A 21046-nucleotide genomic window follows, 5' to 3' on the forward strand; every position below is an offset into this window, starting at 1 on the left:
TGATGAGTTCAGATGTTTTTGGCCCCCCCCTGTCGAAGTTGCCCATCCCTGCACTAAAGGTATGATAAGTATCTGAGAGAGAGAGAGAGAGAGAGAGAGAGAGAGAGAGAGAGAGAGAGAGAGAGAGAGAGAGAGAGAGAGAGAGAGAGAGAGAGAGAGAGAGAGAGAGAGAGAGAGAGAGAGAGAGAGAGAGAGAGAGAGAGAGAGAGAGAGAGAGAGAGAGAGAGAGAGAGAGAGAGAGAGAGAGAGCTAGCTAGCTCCTGCCTGGCCATTAGGATACTCAGTCAAATCCCTGGTGAGCCTATTACCTCTCCATCACCCCTATTAACACAATCGAGCTGATCCTATTGCACAGGCCTAATCATTACTCTATAGTGCATCACATCATGACAAGCCACTCCTGTCAGAAAGTTAATATCTCACACACGCGCGCCAACTCACACACAATTGCGCTCTAGCATGCACACAAACACACACATGCACACATCAACACACTCACGCACACACACAGATATGAAGGCCCTGGTTTAGCATGTGTCAGCTCTTCCAGGGATCATATACATGCAGACTGCAGTTATGCCGTGTATCTCAGCTCTCAACAGGATGCTGTCATGTCCTGTGCTTTTTTCACCTCCATTTTAAAAGGTCTGATTTCCATACCAACCCAAAGCTTGAGAGTTGGTCATCTCTCCTCCTCCCCACCCCCCACTCTTCTCCTCCCCACTCTCCTCTTCCTCACCCTCATCCTCTTCTCCTGTGTGTGTGTGTGTGTGTGTGTGTGTGTGTGTGTGTGTGTGTGTGTGTGTGTGTGTGTGTGTGTGTGTGTGTGTGTGTGTGTGTGTGTGTGTGTGTGTGTGTGTGTGTGTGTGTGAATTCACGTGTTGTGTAACCTTAATGGACCATACATCCTGTGCTGCTCACATGTTTGCATGTCAGATTTTTTGCATTAATGCTTTTACGTAGCGCTTGGAAGTATTTTCTCATTATTTTTACAAGGAGACTACACATACAGTGTCATGGTAGAGATGATGTGCTATTTATTTTATTTTTAAACATACAATATACTGGAAGTGAAGCTGCTCAACTACATATTCGTCATGTAACAGATTCCCATCCAGAGCGACACACAAAAGTAACCAGGGTCAACGCCCTGCTCAAGGGCACGTTGACAGATCTCCCACAAGGTCAAAAACAGGGACCTGAACCAGCGATCTATCAGCCACCGGCCCAAGCTCCCAACTGCCAGGCCACCAATCCTCCAAGATCCTCCCCCACAGTTCCCCAGAGCTGCCCCTCAACCATCCAAGACCCCCATAGTTTCCCCAAGAGCTGCCCCTCAACTATCCAAGACCCCCCATAGTTTCCTCAAGAGCTGCCCCTCAACCATCCAAGACCCCCACATAGTTTCCCCAAGAGCTGCCCCTCAACCATCCAAGACCCCCCATAGTTTCCTCAAGAGCTGCCCCTCAACCATCCAAGACCCCCCCATAGTTTCCTCAAGAGCTGCCCCTCAACCATCCAAGAGCTGCCCCTCAACCATCCAAGACCCCCCATAGTTCCCCAAGAGCTGCCCCTCAACCATCCAAGATCCCCCCACAGTTCCCCAAGAGCTGCCTCTCAACCATCCAAGATCCCCCACACAGTTCCCCAGGAGCTGCCCCTAAACCAGTTCCCCAAGAGCTCGTCCCTCATCCTCCCCACAAGAAAAATAAGATAAAAAATAAAATAATTCCGTTCCCCGCCCCCAAGACCCCCCCCCCAATAACCAAGAAAATGAACAAAAGAGAAAAAAGTCAAATGAAAACAGAAAACAACAATCCAAAAAACAAAAGTCATCAATGACAACAAACATCATAACATCAAGGCCAACTGAATATGTTTGAGTGCATGTATGGCACTATTTACATGTGTGTGTCCATGTATGCACACGTGTGCATTTGAATGAGATTGTGTGTATATGCATGTGTACACCTGCATGGCATCAGCCTCAGGCAAACCAGCATTAGCTGTAAAAACACTGCCCCTCAGTGTCATTCAAACTTACTTTTTGTTCTGTTTTATTTTGACTTGATTTTTATATTTTTATTTTTGACCCTCATTCTATCCCCTGGCCAGCAACTCCACTCCCACCTGTCTCCAATTCCACATCCCAACCCTCAGCTAGCCCATCCCACCTATCTCTGCTGGCCACCCTCTTTGGATTTCTACACACCACACATCTTTCAACTATGCTGTGATGTTTAACATCCAATTTCAATATATCTAATGGAATAGAATCCACAGATTGCAAGCTGAAGATTGATACTTTTACTAAGAATATTAGTATATTAGTAATTGACTGACCCAGTCTCTCTAGATCTCCTAACAGTACTATTTGTAGGGTCAATTTTAGATCAATGTTATGCATTTTCAGCCATTCCTGATCCTGAGACCAGAAACAGGCGACCTGAGGGCAGTACCAAAATAAATGGTCTATTGATTCTGTATCCTCACAACAAAATCTGCAGAGCTTCGATGATTTTATGCCCCAAATATTCAACATTTTGTTGGTGGCAAGAATTCTATATAATCATTTTAGCTGAAAAGCACAAAGTCTTGAATCTTGCGTCGTTTTATATATCAACTCATACACACTGTACCACGGAATCGGTACATAAAAAAATCTCTTCCCAACTGTTTTGCAATCTTTATGGCACTACTGCCAACATCCTGCTCCTCAAATGAAACTGGTTTACTTTCCTATTTATGCTATTTTTATTCCTCTGCCAGTTGTGATCCTTTATATTGGGCAGACAGACCAGTTCCCTACCTCCTCCCGCTGCCACCTGCCTCCTCCATTTTGATCCTTTATATTGGGCAGACAGACCAGTTCCCTACCTCCTCCCGCTGCCACCTGCCTCCTCCATTTTTGGGGTAATGCTGTAATCAATTTGTTGTATTCTTGGATTGAGCAGACCTTCCCGTACAATTCTGATAACAGCATGAAAGACATAACTCTACCATTCCAATTTACAGAGATGCTGGTTTGCCAGGCTTTCCTGGGAATAACCAAGGTTGGGGAGGATATGTACTGTACTTCTCTTCTCCCGTGGTCAAGTTTACCTCCCAAACTTAGCAATTATGTCAAATATAAACCATGTGTAAATGTTCTGGCTGACATTCCCTGTGTTCGGTACGGTTCACAGATGATTTAGTTTCACTCTGCAGTCTTTGATGTAACGTAAGGTTGGCTCTATGTCTCCTGAAATGAGAGCATTGAGGGTTCACAGTGGTGAGGGGTGTTCTAGGGTCAAAGAAGCTATACTGTGTATTTGTTCAGTTCAGCCATATTGAGTTTTTATCTCTTCTTGTAAAATTCATACTTTGTGTTTTAGAAGCCCCTGGGAGATTTGCACAGGCATTTATATCCTGCAAATCAATATGCAATAAACGTGATTGACGATTTCAGATTTATGCACAGCTAAATGATATATTGGTTTGTTGTTACCATTTGAACAGCAGTGGTCTTCCCATTAGGTTCTACGTCTTTCATGTGTCCCTTGCTGAGTTCTGCGTTAACTCACCCCTCCATACACATGCATCCCTAAGCCTAATAAAAAGAAGCAGCTGTCAGAACACGAGTCCACAGGGGATTTGTGCAGCTGTCCGGGAATCCACAAACATCATCACGCAGACACACAAACAATTTCAAATACACACACACACACACACACACACACACACACACACACACACACACACACACACACACACACACACACACACACACACACACACACACACACACACACACACACACACACACACACACACTTTCCTACACACTCATGTGCACAAACTCCTACACACAAATGCACTGGCAGTTTGTGCAGACATGAGATAACGTCCCAGAATGTTTCCAGGGGCAGGAAGGCTTGTCAGACATCAGAGGGAGCAGTATTAGCCTAGGCTGATTCATTACATGTGTTGATCTGCCTCCAATTAAATTGACCCAGAGCTCTGTATGAGTCCCAAATAGTACCATTTTACCTATATAGTGCACAATCATATATAGGGCCCCTATCAAAAGTAGTGCACTATATAGGGAATATGGTACCGTTTAGGAAGCAGACTCGGGCTCTGCTGACTCTGCCTCCCAGCCACAGCCCTCTCTCTGCCTCTCTCTTTCTCCCTCTCTCTCCTTCTCTCTCCCTCTCACCCTCTTCCCTCTGGAAGCCTGCTCTCCCCTCTGGTAGCCTGCTCTCTCTCTCCCCTCTGGTAGCCTGGTCTCCCTCTCCCCTCTGGTACCCTGGTCTCCCTCTCCCCTCTGGTAGCCTGGTCTCCCTCTCCCCTCTGGTAGCTGACCTGGGCTGGACTGACCTGGACTGGGCTGACCTGGGCTGACCTGGGGTGGGCTGGGCTGACCTGGGGTGGGCTGGGCTGACCTGAGCTGACCTGACCTGACCTGGGCTGGGCTGACCTGGGCTTGGCTGACCTGTGCTTGGCTGGGCTGGGCTAACCTGGGCTGGGCTGACCTGGGCTGGGCTGACCTGGGCTGGGCATGTTGGAATCACTGGAGGAGCATTGTTCACCATGGTCTCCTCAGTCAACTCTGTCTGTAATCATGTAGTCTAGGTAAGAGGGGCTACTGTAGTGTATACTAGCCTAGTTGGCAGATGTAGTTTGTGCTTTACTCCTCTGAGTGACATTGACATATGTATGACATGACAGCTAGAAAGTTGTATCAAGTGATAATAATAATATATATATAATATACAGTATATACAGTGCATTCGGAAAGTATTCAGACACCTTGACTTTTTTTCAAATTTTGTTACGTTACAGCCTTATTCTAAAATGGATTCAATAGTTTTTTTCCCTCATCAATCTAAACACAATACCCCATAATGACAAAGTAAAAACTTTATTTTTATTTTTTATTAAACATGACATTCAGACCCTTTACTCAGTACTTTGTTGAAGCACCTTTGGCAGCAATTACAGCCTGGAGTCTTCTTGGGTATGACGCTACAAGCTTGGCACACCTGTATTTGTGGAGTTTCTCCCATTCTTTCTGCATATCCTCTTAAACTCTGTCAGGTTGGATGGGGAGCGTTGCTGCACAGCTATTTTCAGGTCTCACCAGAGGTGTTCAGGTCCGGGCTCTGGCTGGGCCACTCAAGGACATTCAGAAACTTGTCCAGAAGCTACTCCTGCATTGTCTTCGCTGTGTGCTTAGGGTCGTTGTCCTTTTGGAAGGTGAACCTTCACCTCCAGTCTGAGGTCCTGAGCGCTCTGGAGCAGGTTTTCATCAAGGATCTCTCTGTACTTTGCTTCGTTCATCTTTCCCTTGATCTTGACTAGTCTCCCAGTCCCTGCCACTGAAAAACATCCCCACAGCATGATGCTGCCACCACCATGTTTCACCGTGGGGATGGTGCCAGGTTTCCTCCAGACATGACGCTTGGCATTCAGGCCAAAGAGTTTAATCTTGGTTTCATCATACCAGAGAATCTTGTTTCTCATGATCTGAGAGTCGTTAGGTGCCTTTTGGCAAACTCCAAGCGGGCTGTCATGTGCCTTTTACTGAGGAGTGGCTTCCGTCTGGCCACTACCATAAAAGCCTGATTGGTGGAGTGCTGCAAGGATGGTTGTCCTTCTGGAAGATTCTCCCACCTCCACAGAGGAACTCTGGAGCCATGTACTGTCAACTGTGGGACCTTCTATAGACATATGTGTTCCATTCCAAATTATGTCCAATCAATTGAATTTATCACAGGTGGACTTGAATCAAGTTGTAGAAACATCTCAAGGATGATCAGTAGAAACAGGATGCACTTGAGCTCAATTTCGAGTCTCATAGCAAAGGGTCTGTAGCAGTAAAATAACAATAGCGAGGCTATATACAGGGGTACCGGTACAGAGTCAATGTTAGTCAAGGTAATTGAGGTAATATGTACACTACCGTTCAAAAGTTTGGGGTCACTTAGAAATATCCTTGTTTATGGAAGAAAAGCAAATTTTTTTGTCCATTAATATAACATCAAATTGATCAGAAATATAGTGTAGACATTGTTAATGTTGTAAATTACTATTGTATGTCATGTTCTGACCTTAGTTCCTTTATTATGTCTTTGTGTTAGTTTGGTCAGGGCGTGAGTTGGGGTGGGTAGTCTATGTTCTGTTTTCTATGTAGTATTTATGTGTTTTGCCTGGTATGGTTCTCAATCAGAGGCAGGTGTCATTCGTTGTCTCTGATAGAGAATCATACTTAGGTAGCCTGTTTTCTGTCTCTGTGTCTTCACCAGACAGAACTGTTTCATTTTCGTTCGTTCTCCTTGTTATTTAGTTTTTTTGTGTTCAGTGTTAATAAAGGAAGACGAATCTCGTTACATTGTAGCTGGAAACGGCAGATTTTTTTAATGGAATATCTACATAGGCATACAGAGGCCCATTATCAGCAACCATCACTCCTGTATTCCAATGGCACGTTGTGTTAGCTAATCCAAGTTTGTTATTTTAAAAGGCTAATTAGAAAACCCTTTTGCAATTATGTTAGCACAGCTGAAAACTGTTGTGCTGATTAAAGAAGCAATACAACTGGCCTTCTATAGACTAGTTGAGTATCTGGAGCATCAGCATTTGTGGGTTCGATTACAGGCTCAAAACGGCTAGAAACAAAGACCTTTCTTCTGAAACTCGTCAGTCTATTCTTGCTCTGAGAAATGAAGAATGTTCCATGCAAGAAATTGCCAAGAAACTGAAGATCTCGTACAATGCTGTGTACTACTCCCTTCACAGAACAGTGCAAACTGGCTCTAACCAGAATAAAAAGAGTGTGTTAGGCCCAAGTGCACAACTGAAAAAGAGGACAAGTACAGTGTCTAGTTTGAGAAACAGACGCCTAGATTCCTCAACTGTCAGCTTCATTAAATACCAGCCGCAAAACACCAGTCTCAACGTCAACAGTGAAGAGGTCACTCCGGGATGCTGGCCTTCTAGGCAAAGTTCCTCTGTCCAGTGTTTGTTCTTTTGCCCACCTTAATCTTTTATTTTTATTGGCCAGTCTGAGATATGGCTTTTTCTTTGCAACTCTGCCTAGAAGGCCAGCATCCCGGAGTCACTGTAGACGTTGAGACTGGTGTTTTGCAGGTACTATTTAATGAAGCTGCCAGTTGTGGACTGTGAGGCGTCTGTTTTTGTGTTAGTGTGTTGTGGGACCAAAGCTGGACCCTAGACATGAACAGAGTCATTGCTAATTATTATAGCTAACTTATAATGGTTTGTGTTATTTTCAGTCAGTCAGCATCAAGGTGCATAAGGCAAGGCCAAGGGACACAGTAATCTCAGTCTTTAACCGTAGGCGATGTTGGGTCGTTTCGACAAAGGTTAAAACTTCCTCAGAAACTGTTTTATCAGGTGATAACAATGTTTATGCCTCACCTTATTTCTTATCTCAGTTGATTTATGAGGTTATAGAGATTAATAAATGATACATCCTGTTGTTATAAAACCACTTTGGTATTTATGAAAGTCAGAGTAAAGGATATTACATTGTGTAATACAGTTATCAAATTTAATTGATATATTGCCTTTATTTAACCAGGTAAGTCTTTGAGAACATATTCTCTTTTACAATAACAACTTTTAAAAAATGCATGAGGACAACGAACTGTCTGTCTATCTATCTATCTATCTATCTACACGACATCACCAAATGTATGTGGCCACCTCTTCAAATTTGTGGATTTGGCTATTTCAGCCCCACCCGTTGCTGACAGGTGTATAAAATTGAGGACACAGATATGCAATCTCCATAGACAAACATTGGCAGTAGAATGTCAGTCATTGGTAAAATGTCTGCCCTGCTAGAGCTGCCCTGGGCAACTGTAAGTGCTGTAATTGTGAAGTGGAAATGTCTAGGAGCAACAACGGCTCAGCCGCAAAGTGGTATGCCATACAAGCTCACAGAACGGGACCGCCGAGTGCTGAAGCGGGGAGCGCATAGAAATAAATTGTTTGTCCTCGGTTGCAACACTCCCTACCGAGTTCCAAACTGCCTCTGGAAGCAACGTCAGCACCAGAACTGTTCATCAGGAGCTTCATGAAATGGGTTTCCATGGCTGAGCAGCCGCACACAATCCTAAGATCACCATGCACAATGCCAAGCATCGTCTGGAGTGGTATAAAGCTCGCCGCCATTGGACTCTGGAGCAGTGGAAACGCGTTCTCTGGAGTGATGAATCACTCTTCACCATCTGGCGACGGACGAATCTGGGTTTGGTATTTATTTTATTTTTAGGGGGCCCCGATTAGCTGTTGCGAAAGCAGCAGCTACTCCTCCTGGAGTCCACACAAAACATGAATAATGACAATATACAGAACATTAATAGACAAGCTCAAGGACAGAACTACATCAATATAAAAATGGCCCACATAGCCTACATATCAATACATACACACAAAATATCTAGGTCAAATAAGGGAGCGGCAATGTGTGAGCTGTTGCTTCATCTGTTTTTTGAAACCAGGTTTGCTGTTCATCTGAGCAATATGGAACAGAGTTCCATGCAATAATGGCTCTATATAATACTGTACAATTTCTTGAATTTGTTCTGGGGGCTATGAAAAGACCCCTTGTGGCATGTCTGGTGGGGTAACTCTGTGTGTCAGAGCTGTGTGTAAGTTGACTATGCAAACAATTTGGGATTTTCAACACATTAATGTTTCTTATAAAATTAAGTGATTGCAGTCAGTCTCTCCTCAACTCTTAGCCAAGAGAGACTGGCATGTATAGTATTTTATATTAGCCCTCTGATTACAATGAAGAGCATGACTTGCCACTCTGTTCTGGGCGAGCTGCAGCTTAACTAGGTCTTTCCTTGCAGCACTCGACCACACGACTGGACAATAATCAAGATAAGACAAAACTAGAGCCTGCTGGACTTGCTCTTTGGAATGTGGTGTCAAAAAAGCAGATAAGATCTTTATTACGTACAGGCCGCTCCCCTTCTTTATAACCATTGAATATACATGTTTTGACCATGACAATTTACAATCTAAGGTAATGCCAAGTAATTTAGTCTCCTCAACTTGTTCAAACAGCCACACCATTCATTACCAGATTCAGCTGAGGTCCAGAACTTTAGGAATGATTTGTATCAAATACAATGCTCTTAGTTTTAAAGATGTTCAGGACCAGTTTATTACTGGCCACACATTCCAAAACAGACTGCAACTATTTGAAGGGTTTCATTTTCTGTGGTTGCTGATGCATTTATGGTTGAATCATCAGCATACAAGAGTAGCAGGCCTAGAGAGCTGCCCTGCGGTACACCACATTAGAAAAGCTTCCATTAAAGAAAACCCTCAGAGATCTATTAGATAGATAGCTCTGAATCCACGATATGGCAGAGGTTAAAAACACATACGTTTTCTCAACAGCAGGTTATGGTCAATAATATCAAAGGCTGCACTGAAACCTAACAGTACAGCTCCCACAATCTTCTTATTATAAAAACATTTCAACCAATCATCAGTCATTTGTGTCAGTGCAGTACATGTTGAGTGCCCTACTCTATAAGCCTTCTGAAAGTCTGTTGTTAATTTGTTTACAGAGAAATATCATTGTATTTGGTCAAACACCACTTTTTCCAACAGTTTGCTAAGAGCTGGCAGCAAGCTGATAGGTCTGCTGTTAGAGCCAGTCAAGGCAACTTTACCACTCTTGGGTAGCGGAAAGACTTTGGCTTCCCTCCAGGCTTGAGGACAAAGACTCTAGGCTCAGATTAAAGATATGACAGATAGGAGTGGCTATAGAGTCAGCCACCATCCTATGTAGCTTTCCATCTATGTTGTCAGTGCCAGGAGGTTTGTCGTTGTTGATCGATAAAAATGTTTCCATCTCCCACACTAACTTTACACATTTCAAAATAGCAATGCTTTTTTATGCATGAGTATGACGGCTCGATGTTAGTTGTTGGCATTTCCTGCCTAAGTTTACCCACTTTTCCCATTAAGTAATCATTAAAATAATTGTCAACATCAAATTGTGTGATGAATAAGCCATCTGATTCAATGTAAGATGGAGTTGAATTTGTCTTTCTGCCCATAATCTCATTTAAAGCTCCAAAGCTTTTTTCCATCATTTATATTGTTTCTTCTTGAGTTTAGTCACATGATTTCTCAATTTGCGGTGTCAGACAGTCAGATTTGCAGCCACTCCTTTCCCCCCCATCTCTTTCAATCATACAGTTTCTCAATTCCTCATCAATCCATGGAGCTTTAACAATTAATCCATTTTTTAAATGTTATTCAATTTGTAAGTCGCTCTGGATAAGAGTGTCTGCTAAATGACTTAAATGTAAATGTAAATTTAACAATGCAAGTCAGTTAAGAACAAATTCTTATTTATAATGATGGCCTACCCCAGCCAAACCCTAACCCGGACGACACAGGACCAATCACGGCCGGTTGTGATACAGACTGGAATCGAACCAGGGTCTGTTGTGACGCCTTTAGCACTGAGATGTAGTGCCTTAGACTTCTGCTCAACTCGGGAGCCCAGTTAGAAGCTTCCTCTTGAGGGGACAGCTTGATGAAAACCTGTCAATATTCAGGTCTCAAATAAGTAGACCTCTCTGTTTACATCACATACACTATCAAGCATTTCACACATATTATTTAAATAATGACTGTTAGAGCTTGGTGGTCTATATTAACATCCCCCCAAAAAGGCTTTAGATGTGCAAAGTGAATCTGCAACCACAACACTTCAGTAACACTTGACATAAGGTCTTCTCTGAGCATTACAGGGATAGGGCTCTGAATATACACACCAACTCCTACCCCATAAGCATGTCTGTGTCTTCTATAGATGTTATATACTTGTATTGCTACTGCTTTCTCATCAAATTAATTATCCAAGTGAGTCTCAGAAATGGCTAATATATGAATGGTATCTGATGTTAGCAAGTTATTGATTTCATTAACCTTATTTCTAAGGCTACATATATTAATATGTGCTATTTTCAGCCCTTTTCTGTGTAGTTTAGACATAAAATGGAAAATAAACAAACGATATAAAAAAATATACATTTAGCAGTCCATTAATCAGTTGGTGTGTGTAAGTGTGTGTGCTGCGGGGTTGAAGTTACGAACCCATAGGTTTGGCTCTGTCATCCCTTCCAGGCTTTTGGGAGGGTGGACAATGAGCCTGTCATAGAGGATGTAAGCAATGTCCCCATGCGCTCTGGCAGCTTCCATGGCTGGGATCAGTTCTTTCCTTTTCTGGTGCACAGCTTCAGGATAGTCCTCGTTGAGGAAGATATAAGTTCCTTTCTTTCCAGGACAGCTACCTTGTCCTTGAAGCTCAGGAACTTGATCACTATCAGCCTGGGCCTGTCGCCTGGGCTGGTGGTGTGTTTTCCAGTTCTGTGGGCGCGCTCCACCTCAATCTGCCTGTGATCCATCTTCAGTTTCTCCAAGAATATTTCCCTCACTTTGTCCTAAGAGATTTTGCAATTCTGTCCACATCCATGTTGTTCTGCCTTGATTGTCCCTTGAGATAATGTGATTTCTCTGTCATTGTTATCATGGATTCACATACAAAACTGATGTCCTCTCTCAATGACCTCTCTCAATGACTTACAGATTGCTGGCATCTTGCCGTTCTCCTGTTTAAACTCATCGAGCCGACCCGGGGAGAACTGCAAACTCTTCTTCAGGTCCTGGACCTCACTGGTCAGATCATCCATTATTTTATTAGTTGACTTAGTATTTGGACACAACACTTGAAGCTATTTTCTTGTTGTTGTAACAACTGCTTGTGGAACTATTTTTGTTTGTTTTTAAAGGTCCTTCACCTGTGATAGAGAGACACCACTGTCCTCAACGGTTCTCCTGCTGGCTTTGGTCTTTGTCATGGTAGCAACGTAGGCTACACTGTTACTCCTCACAGTTCCATACAGGGCAGGTCGCAGGGAAGATTGAAAACAACAACAAACAGCAGGGATCTAGACAGTCACAAGCCCGGGACAATCCGCGGTCCCAGCCACAAGGTTAACCCCGTCGTAGGCTGCGTTCAAGCCCTCAAGAAAACCAAGCTAGCTGCTATGCCAAATCGCTCCTTAGACCCAGCCTTGGTTGGCAGAATCACTGGACAGAGAGTTGTAGTCCCAGCAACTGATGCCAACCATGTCACGGGATCCAAACTCAAAAGTTAGCTAGCTACTAAGAAACTTTTCAATAAACTTTCCAAACAACAAACTGAGCTCTCCCTCATTCCGCGTTTGGCAGATGCAAGGTGAACATTACCTGCCGAATGCATTGTGACAACTGTAAAGTTTGGTGGAGGAGGAATAATGTTCTGGTGTTGTTTTACATTGTTCGGGCCAGGGCCTTAGTTCAAGTGAAGGGAAATCTTAACGCTATAACATACAATGACATTCTAGATGATTCTGTGCTTCCAACTTTGTGGCAACAGTTTGGGAAGGCCCTTTCCTATTTGAGCATGACAGGGCCCCCCTGCAAAAAGCGAGATCTATACAGAAATGGTTAGTTGAGATCGGTGTGGAAGAACTTGACTGTCCTGCACAAAGGCCTGACCTCAACCCCATCGAACACCTTTGTGATGAACTGGAACGCCGGCTGCAAGCCAGGCCTAATTGCCCAACATCAATGCTTGACCTCACTAATGCTCTTGTGGCTGAGTGGAAGCCACAATAGTAGGTGTCCACATACTTTTGGTCATGTAATGTAGATAGATAGATAGAGACAGTATCTATACAACCAACCCACTCTAATGAGTGTGTCTCGTATGCATTTGGCATCTTTTCTAGTAATGACATTTTCTACTGCGTTATGCATGGCAGTGACTGTATATTTAAAATGTTCTATTTGTAGATCTTCTCTAATAGCCTGCTGCCTTGAATCTTCTCTATGAAGATATCTAATCATATAGAAAACAAACTACATCAAAGAATACCTGTCTTTCTGAAACATCAAATCAAAATCGAATCAAAGTGTATTGGTCTCGTGCACACGGTACAGTGCTTGCTAACTCTCCTCTACAATGCAGCACAATAACAATATCAATCAAGAATCAAATGCCAAATAGAGTCCAACAATAACAAGTAATACAAAATGTAAGAAGAAAGAAAAAGAGTCAGAAAACATATCTGGACCATTGAAGGTGTAGGGTAATGCTGTCAAATCCAGAGGTCAGCTGTTTATTTATTTCTCTCTTTGAATGTTCCATTTTTTTTAAGTTGAGGGAACTTTGACTTACAAATAATTAAGCTGAGCTTCAAATAGAAACAACAACACAACACAAAGTGAAGTGAATGATTTGAATGTATCTCATTAGCATGCGTAACCATTTGCAAAACACTTTCAACACTAACAATGTATGCCGGAATCAAAGCCTGTGTATTTTAGAATGGGGGGGTGGAGAAGAGGGAGGGAGAGAGAGAGAGAGAGAAGGATAGATCTGCATAATTTGCCGCTGATGTTGACTCGGGTAATGAAGAGAACACAAATTCTGAGGATTGCTCTTGCTCTCGTTTCTAATATCATTACTACCATTTCAACATCATTGGCCTAATTGTTGTTGTTAGTAGTACTGATAAATGCTTCCCTGGGATAAGGAGTGTGTGTGTGCTCGTGCGCGGGTGCAAGTGCGTGCGTGTGTGCGTCCTTAGGGGCTGTGTGGTTATCAGTGCAGGGCAGACGTTGTTTTTTAATGACCCTAGCAGGTGAGCGGGGCAGAGTTGGGAGGGGCAGAGGGGTTGCTGGGAGGTTGGGGGTAGGGTGGGAGGTGTTTGGGGAGAGCGTAAGGCCTCTGGGAGAGGTACTGAGGGATGAGTCCATGTTCAGGTGTGTCTCCCCTCCCTCTGGGCTCCCTCTTCTCTTAGCTCCCCTCCCTCTGGGCTCTCTCCTCTCTTAGCTCCCCTCCCCCTGGGCTCTCTCCTCTCTTAGCTCCCCTCCCCCTGGGCTCTCTCCTCTCTTAACTGCCCTCCCCCTGGGCTCTCTCCTCTCTTTGCTCCCCTCCCTCTGGGCTCTCTCCTCTCTTAGCTCCCCTCCCTCTGGGCTCTCTCCTCTCTTAGCTCCCCTCCCTCTGGGCTCTCTCCTCTCTTAGCTCCCCTCCCTCTGGGCTCTCTCCTCTCTTAGCTCCCCTCCCTCTGGGCTCTCTCCTCTCTTAGCTCCCCTCCCTCTGGGCTCTCTCCTCTCTTAGCTCCCCTCCCTCTGGGCTCTCTCCTCTCTTAGCTCCCCTCCCTCTGGGCTCTCTCCTCTCTTAGCTCCCCTCCCTCTGGGCTCTCTCCTCTCTTAGCTCCCCTACCTCTGGGCTCTCTCCTCTCTTAGCTCCCCTCCCTCTGGGCTCTCTCCTCTCTTAGCTCCCCTCCCTCTGGGCTCTCTCCTCTCTTAGTTCCCCTCCCTCTGGGCTCTCTCCTCTCTTAGCTCCCCTCTCTCCCCCAGGAGACACATGGTGAGAGTGATTGGATAGCTCTGCAGGGATGAGATGAGGCTCCACTCTACTGTTCATTTGGCCCTGTTACAGACAGGGCCAGTGGGACTCTGATCTCTCCTGAGGGGGAACGCTGAATTAGGGCAATGGGCGTTTGTGGTTTTTAAGGTTGACTTGTTTGTTACTGTGTGGTGGGGGATGTGGGAGGATGAGGAGGGAGGAGGCCTCCTACTTAGCTATCTATGTGTATCTATATAATCCTCACACTAACACATCCTGGCTGGTGGGTTGTTCTTGTTAATTTGTTTATGTGCTACAGCTCATTTGTGTATTCTGCCTGTGTTTTTTTAATCTGACGAGTGACTTTCTTCTCTTATCCCGGTGTCACTGCCAAGAATAGAAACGCCATCTTGTTGCAATTTCACAAGCTCATATTTGTTCCACTCGCAAAAATGATGTAGTCCTTCCTGACTGACTGCACTCTATCCAGAGAGAGTTATGGGAGTTTATGCGTTCCCTTTTGATGTGGTCATTTATTACGAGGTGGATGAATAATACATGATTAAGACACGTAATGGATACACTGGGACCTGCAGTAAGTCCACTACTTTGTCATTGGGCAAATCTTTTGCCTGGGACTTTGAGTGTTGTGGCTGTTGCCAATACAGTAGGACGGAGGTGGATGTAATGTTGAAGGAGGATGGGTTGGGGGGGGTGAGAGGAGGAGGAGGCAGAAGCGACGTGTCGGGGGCTGCTGAGCTGAGGAGGAACAAAGCCAGGAACTCCAATACCACTCGCTCTCCTTCCTTCCCCTGCCTCCTAGCAGCTGCCACTTCTGAGCCTGAAGAAAATGAAGGCAGATGAATCAATTTGGCCTGTGGCCCTAAAGTGCACTTGTCTGTGCCCCAGCCTGGCAGGGAATAATGAACAGATAGATTGAGCCGGTGCTCTGCGGCACTGAGGTGCCTCTCTCTGCTGCTGCCTGCCTGATGCATAGCATTGTTGGGCTGGGCCACGCCACCTCCCCCTCCACCTCCCTCCTCTCCTCCCCATCCCCCAGCAGCAGAGTCTTTCTCCCTCACTGCGTCTCGTTGGGTTAATGGGGGTGAGGGTCCTTTGCGCAGGACACTTTTCAGAACAAATTAGAGGAAGGATCTGTATCCTGGCAAACGCCCTATTCCTCCCCTGCATCTCCTTTTGTCCACCCTGCCGACCGTAGCCCTTCCACAGCCCCACAGCCAGCAGAGAGGAGCTGTGAAGAGAGGAGATGAAGGTAGAGAAACAGCCAGGAGGATGTCCAGGTCTGGAGGAGGGTAATAAGGACTGACACCGGGATGAGGCTGAAGCACCACCTCCCAGACTACAGCTGACAGGTGAAGAAAGGGCGGGGAGAGGAGAATGAGGAGAGAGAGGGAGAGGTGCTGAGGGGCTGAAAGCTTTCTAATTGGAGCAGGACGGTTGAGATCCTTCTGACACGGAGGCCCTGAAATGGCTGGCCTGCAAGGTGAGAAGAAAGAGCACGACAACAAAGCATCCCCCAGCAGCCAACAGCTCCCTGCCTGCCTCCCTGCCGGCGGGTGGCTGACTGCAGGTTGATCGACATGGGGGAGAGGCGGATTAACCTAGCCTACAGTAGCTTAGCCTAGCGTGAATGGACTATGTCAGACTCACTGAAACACTGCTGTTTTTATTAATGTCACAACAAGCGCGTTTTGTTCTCAGTTTTTTCCCCTTTCTTTATAAACCCCTGCAGTTCAGTTCAGTGTAAATGAGCAGGCTCAAATCGGCAGTCAGCAGCTACTCAACTTGGGAGAAATGAAGATGCTAGAGGGCCCTTTGAAGCTAATTAAAGAGCACAGAGCAGAGCCTCCAGAGAGAGTTTGTCCGCAGAACAGACATGTTCAATACCCAGACTAATGGGCCTAATTTCCAGTGCATTATTCATGTACAACACACACGTTACTTGTGTAGTTTTTTATTTCTGCGGAGCGCCTTCAATGGGGAGCAGAGAACCACTCGCTGCCGCTTGAACTCAACCTGTTTAACCTTGCCCGTGCTGCGCCTGGCAATTCTCCACGTTGTCTAAAACATGGCCCTTTAGAGAGCTATTCCCCCTAGCGTTACCCAGAGTACGTTTCAAAGACTTCCCATGATCCTTCAGTGCTTCAGGGAGCCATTTTGACCTTGATCTTTGTCACAGGATTGGCCAATCAGATCTCAGATGAGACCTTTAGCGCCTCCCACAAGTCCTCTGTAATGTAGCCTTGCCCTTCAGTGCTAGTGAGAGAACAATTAGTGTGTGTCCCAAATGCCACCCTATTCTCTATGTTGTCTTCCACTAAATTATTCTGTATGTAGTGGTGCACTACATAGGGAATAGGCTGCCACTTCAGACATGCCCTTAGTAAAAAAAATAAAAAAAATGAAGAGATACTGATAGATCTCAACCGTTTAAAGCCTCTCCTTGGACCCGAACTAAACACACCCTTAATCACAGTCTGACATTGCCAACAGGGCCGGCAGTCTCTATCACAGGCGGTGAATGTAAGCCTGAATCAATTCCTCCCGTCCTGCTGAACAATAGGTTAGAGAGCCTCCTAACAGGCAGGCAGCCAGGCAGGCAGGCAGGCAGCATCGTTAAGCTTGATACCTTGTTAGCCCCTCTACTCTGATCAATAATCAATGTGATTGCTGACTGAGGATCCACCACTACAGGACCTGCTGGAGTGTTAACACTGTGGCTGGGATATTTGTCAGCGCTGATGCCTGGTAAACAAAGTAATCAGAGTGCCTGACTGTCTCCCTGGCTCTCAGTGAACTGCACTTGACAAGATGACGTGAACCTAACCCCTCTCTCTCTCTCTCTCCCTCTCCCTCCCTTCCTCCCGTTGTCTGGAAGTGGGCTGGGTTCTTTGTGCTGCTCTCCCTAACAAAAGTAATAATCATAAAGCCTGCCATCCATTTTGAGATTCAAGGAATGGTTAGCTTGACAGCCAGTGAGAGAGATGCAGAGAGAAAGAGACATGGAGAGGTAGAAAGAGGTAGAGAAAGAGTGAGTTGTTTGACGGCAGACACCTGATTACGACCACCTACAGGGTCACACTCCTGTCTGTCTGTCTGCACCCTGATTGCAGTATGTTGTCGTAGCATTCTGCCATTCTTGCCGGGCTGTCACTGCTGACCTCAACACCATGCTAGCACCTTTCATCCATCAGCAGGCCTCATCTGGCCTGACCGGGGCCTCACCAGGCAGGGTAATTAGAAAGAAAATGTGTCTATTTGGCTTGTTGCTGCTAGTCGCTGGGCAGACATACAGAAGGGCTGACAAACAGCCAGGCCAGCCTCTTGCCTCTCTTTCTCTCTCTCAGCCAGGTGGCAATGCCTCCGCCACGCCGCCTCAGTACAGGACCTGTCAGATTAGCTGATGACCCTTTTAATTCTACACGGCCGGGGGGCATAATTGATATTTACAGGGAAAGGTTAATTGTAGCAGTGATGTGTTTAAATGACAGTGGAGATCTGGAGACCGAGGCTAGCCACCACGTGCTAGGGCCACCAGGGACCAGAGCAGGCTGCTAGTCAAATGGATTACACCCCACAGGCAGCCATCAGCCGGCCCCATTGTCCTCAGAGAGGGGCTTGTAGAGGGCTGATAGGACGAAGTGCTCCTGCGGTGGGGTGGGCTACCTCCTATCTCCTACTCCTCCTCAACTGACTGTGGCAGTGTGGCTACCTCCTATCTCCTACTCCTCCTCGACTGACTGTGGCAGTGTGGCTACCTCCTATCTCCTACTCCTCCTCGACTGACTGTAGCAATGTGGCTGCCTCCTATCTCCTACTCCTCCTCGACTGACTGTGGCAGTGTGGCTACCTCCTATCTCCTACTCCTCCTCGACTGACTGTGGCAGTGTGGCTGCCTCCTATCTCCTACTCCTCCTCGACTGACTGTAGCAGTGTGGCTACCTCCTATCTCCTACTCCTCCTCGACTGACTGTGGCAGTGTGGCTACCTCCTATCTCCTACTCCTCCTCGACTGACTGTGGCAGTGTGGCTGCCTCCTATCTCCTACTCCTCCTCGACTGACTGTGGCAGTGTGGCTGTCTCCTACTCCTCCTCGACTGACTGTAGCAATGTGGCTGCCTCCTATCTCCTACTCCTCCTCGACTGACTGTGGCAGTGTGGCTACCTCCTATCTCCTACTCCTCCTCGACTGACTGTGGCAGTGTGGCTACCTCCTATATCCTACTCTTCCTCGACTGACTGTGGCAGTGTGGCTACCTCCTATCTCCTACTCCTCCTCGACTGACTGTGGCAGTGTGGCTGCCTCCTATCTCCTACTCCTCCTCGACTGACTGTGGCAGTGTGGCTGCCTCCTATCTCCTACTCCTCCTCGACTGACTGTGGCAGTGTGGCTGCCTCCTATCTCCTACTCCTCCTCGACTGACTGTGGCAGTGTGGCTACCTCCTATCTCCTACTCCTCCTCGACTGACTGTGGCAGTGTGGCTGCCTCCTATCTCCTACTCCTCCTCGACTGACTGTGGCAGTGTGGCTACCTCCTATCTCCTACTCCTCCTCGACTGACTGTGGCAGTGTGGCTGCCTCCTATCTCCTACTCCTCCTCGACTGACTGTGGCAGTGTGGCTGCCTCCTATCTCCTACTCCTCCTCGACTGACTGTGGCAGTGTGGCTACCTCCTATCTCCTACTCCTCCTCGACTGACTGTGGCAGTGTGGCTGCCTCCTATCTCCTACTCCTCCTCGACTGACTGTGGCAGTGTGGCTGCCTCCTATCTCCTACTCCTCCTCGACTGACTGTGGCAGTGTGGCTATCTCCTCCCTCCTCGACTCTGTGGCCCTCCTATCTCCTCCCTCCTCGACTGACTGTGGCAGTGTGGCTGCCTCCTATCTCCTACTCCTCCTCGACTGACTGTGGCAGTGTGGCTACCTCCTATCTCCTATCTCTGTGGCAGTGTGGCTATCTCCTACCTCCTCGACTGACTGTGGCAGTGTGGCTACTCTCCTATCTCCTACTCCTCCTCGACTGACTGTGGCTCCTATCTCCTACTCCTCCTCGACTGACTGTGGCAGTGTGGCTACCTCCTATCTCCTACTCCTCCTCGACTGACTGTGGCAGTGTGGCTACCTCCTATCTCCTACTCCTCCTCGACTGACTGTGGCAGTGTGGCTACCTCCTATCTCCTACTCCTCCTCGACTGACTGTGGCAGTGTGGCTGCCTCCTATCTCCTACTCCTCCTCGACTGACTGTGGCAGTGTGGCTACCTCCTATCTCCTACTCCTCCTCGACTGACTGTGGCAGTGTGGCTGCCTCCCATCTGTCCTAGGAATATGGGTCGCTGCCAAGCCAACACTCCTCTCATGGCTTGTCTGTCTAGACCCTACCAAACAACACATGCTCTCAAGTTGACAGACCCAAAGAAGCAACTTCATCATTCAGTGGTGCACCACTGGGCATATCCGCTATGTGCAGATTGTAAACAATAAACTGCAGATTGTTCTTGGATACAGGTGTTGCATCAATGTGAAGTCATTACTTTCATGCAGACATGTTGGTTACTGGCAGTGCTACTTTGCATACATTCAAACTATGAACTGATCCTGAGACATGGGGCTACCAGTTTGCCTTTGTGTTATGGATGGGTTCCCATAGTGTGAATGGACCACACGATGCCAAATGTGATTACACATGGAGTTTGGGTCGTGTTATATCTTGTAGTTGCTGTGTAGTTTTATGTGGTATCAAGTTGGTCTTCTTTGACTCGAGTCTTACTAAAGCAATACTTTGTCTCTATTCTATGAAAAATGTTTGGTAACACTTTCTATGGATACCCTCTTCATAATGCATTATAATACACAACATGTTATTTTTCTACTGTATAATAACGAATGCTTCTTCCTCTGTTTCTTTCCTCTAGACCAAGGCCCTGCAGGTGCGCCCGGTGAGGCTGGATGAGGATGGGGCCATGCAGGAGATCAACAGACCCAACAGGAGCACGTCTAAAGAGCACCTGAGTGAGGTAAGAGAGACGCGCTAGTCCTACCCCCCAGACCATTAGACCCCCAGATAGGCTTGGGAGGTGTACCGTATGTCTCGTATACCGGGGTATTTGGGAAAAGCCACGGATGGCTTTTCAATGCCTTCAATACTGTCAACAGTATTTATTTGAAGTTTTTCAATACATTTTAATATTTGTAGATACTTTTTAAGTTAATGCCAGCAGTCAACTTGTGCAATACGTTAGGAGATAAAGCAGGTTGTATTCTTCATTTCAACTGTCACATTATTTTACATTTATGAAACTTACTGTAGTTCCCCAGAACAGTTGAGTCAGTCAGGTGTTTGTTTGTAAATAGCACAACGGGAGACAGCAGGTGCTGGTGAGTCCATAGCGTTCAATATCTATCAGAGTCTCTGTTGTGCTGCAGACATGAGGTGATGAAGCTACACTTGTATGCAATTCATTACTAAATGTTTGCAATCAGATATCTTATAATGGCTTTCTGACAGAAGTCAAAGAGCTCTGGATGAGTTGTCTGTACAGCTGCCATTTTTTCCATGTGCTTCTTACTAATATTTTTGTTTT

At 46.2% G+C, this 21046-nt stretch overlaps 1 protein-coding gene across 1 annotated transcript in view; it reads left to right on the plus strand.

Moving 5' to 3' along the window:
• The window catches only part of LOC118358451 (autism susceptibility gene 2 protein), a 498631-nt gene that overhangs the window by 202903 nt on the left and 274682 nt on the right, over positions 1-21046 (plus strand). The window contains 1 exon segment of the mRNA XM_052479010.1: positions 20378-20479. Within this exon segment, the coding sequence (XP_052334970.1) occupies positions 20378-20479 (102 nt within the window).

This window comes from Oncorhynchus keta, chromosome 25 (assembly GCF_023373465.1).
Source record: "Oncorhynchus keta strain PuntledgeMale-10-30-2019 chromosome 25, Oket_V2, whole genome shotgun sequence".
Lineage (NCBI taxonomy): Eukaryota > Metazoa > Chordata > Actinopteri > Salmoniformes > Salmonidae > Oncorhynchus > Oncorhynchus keta.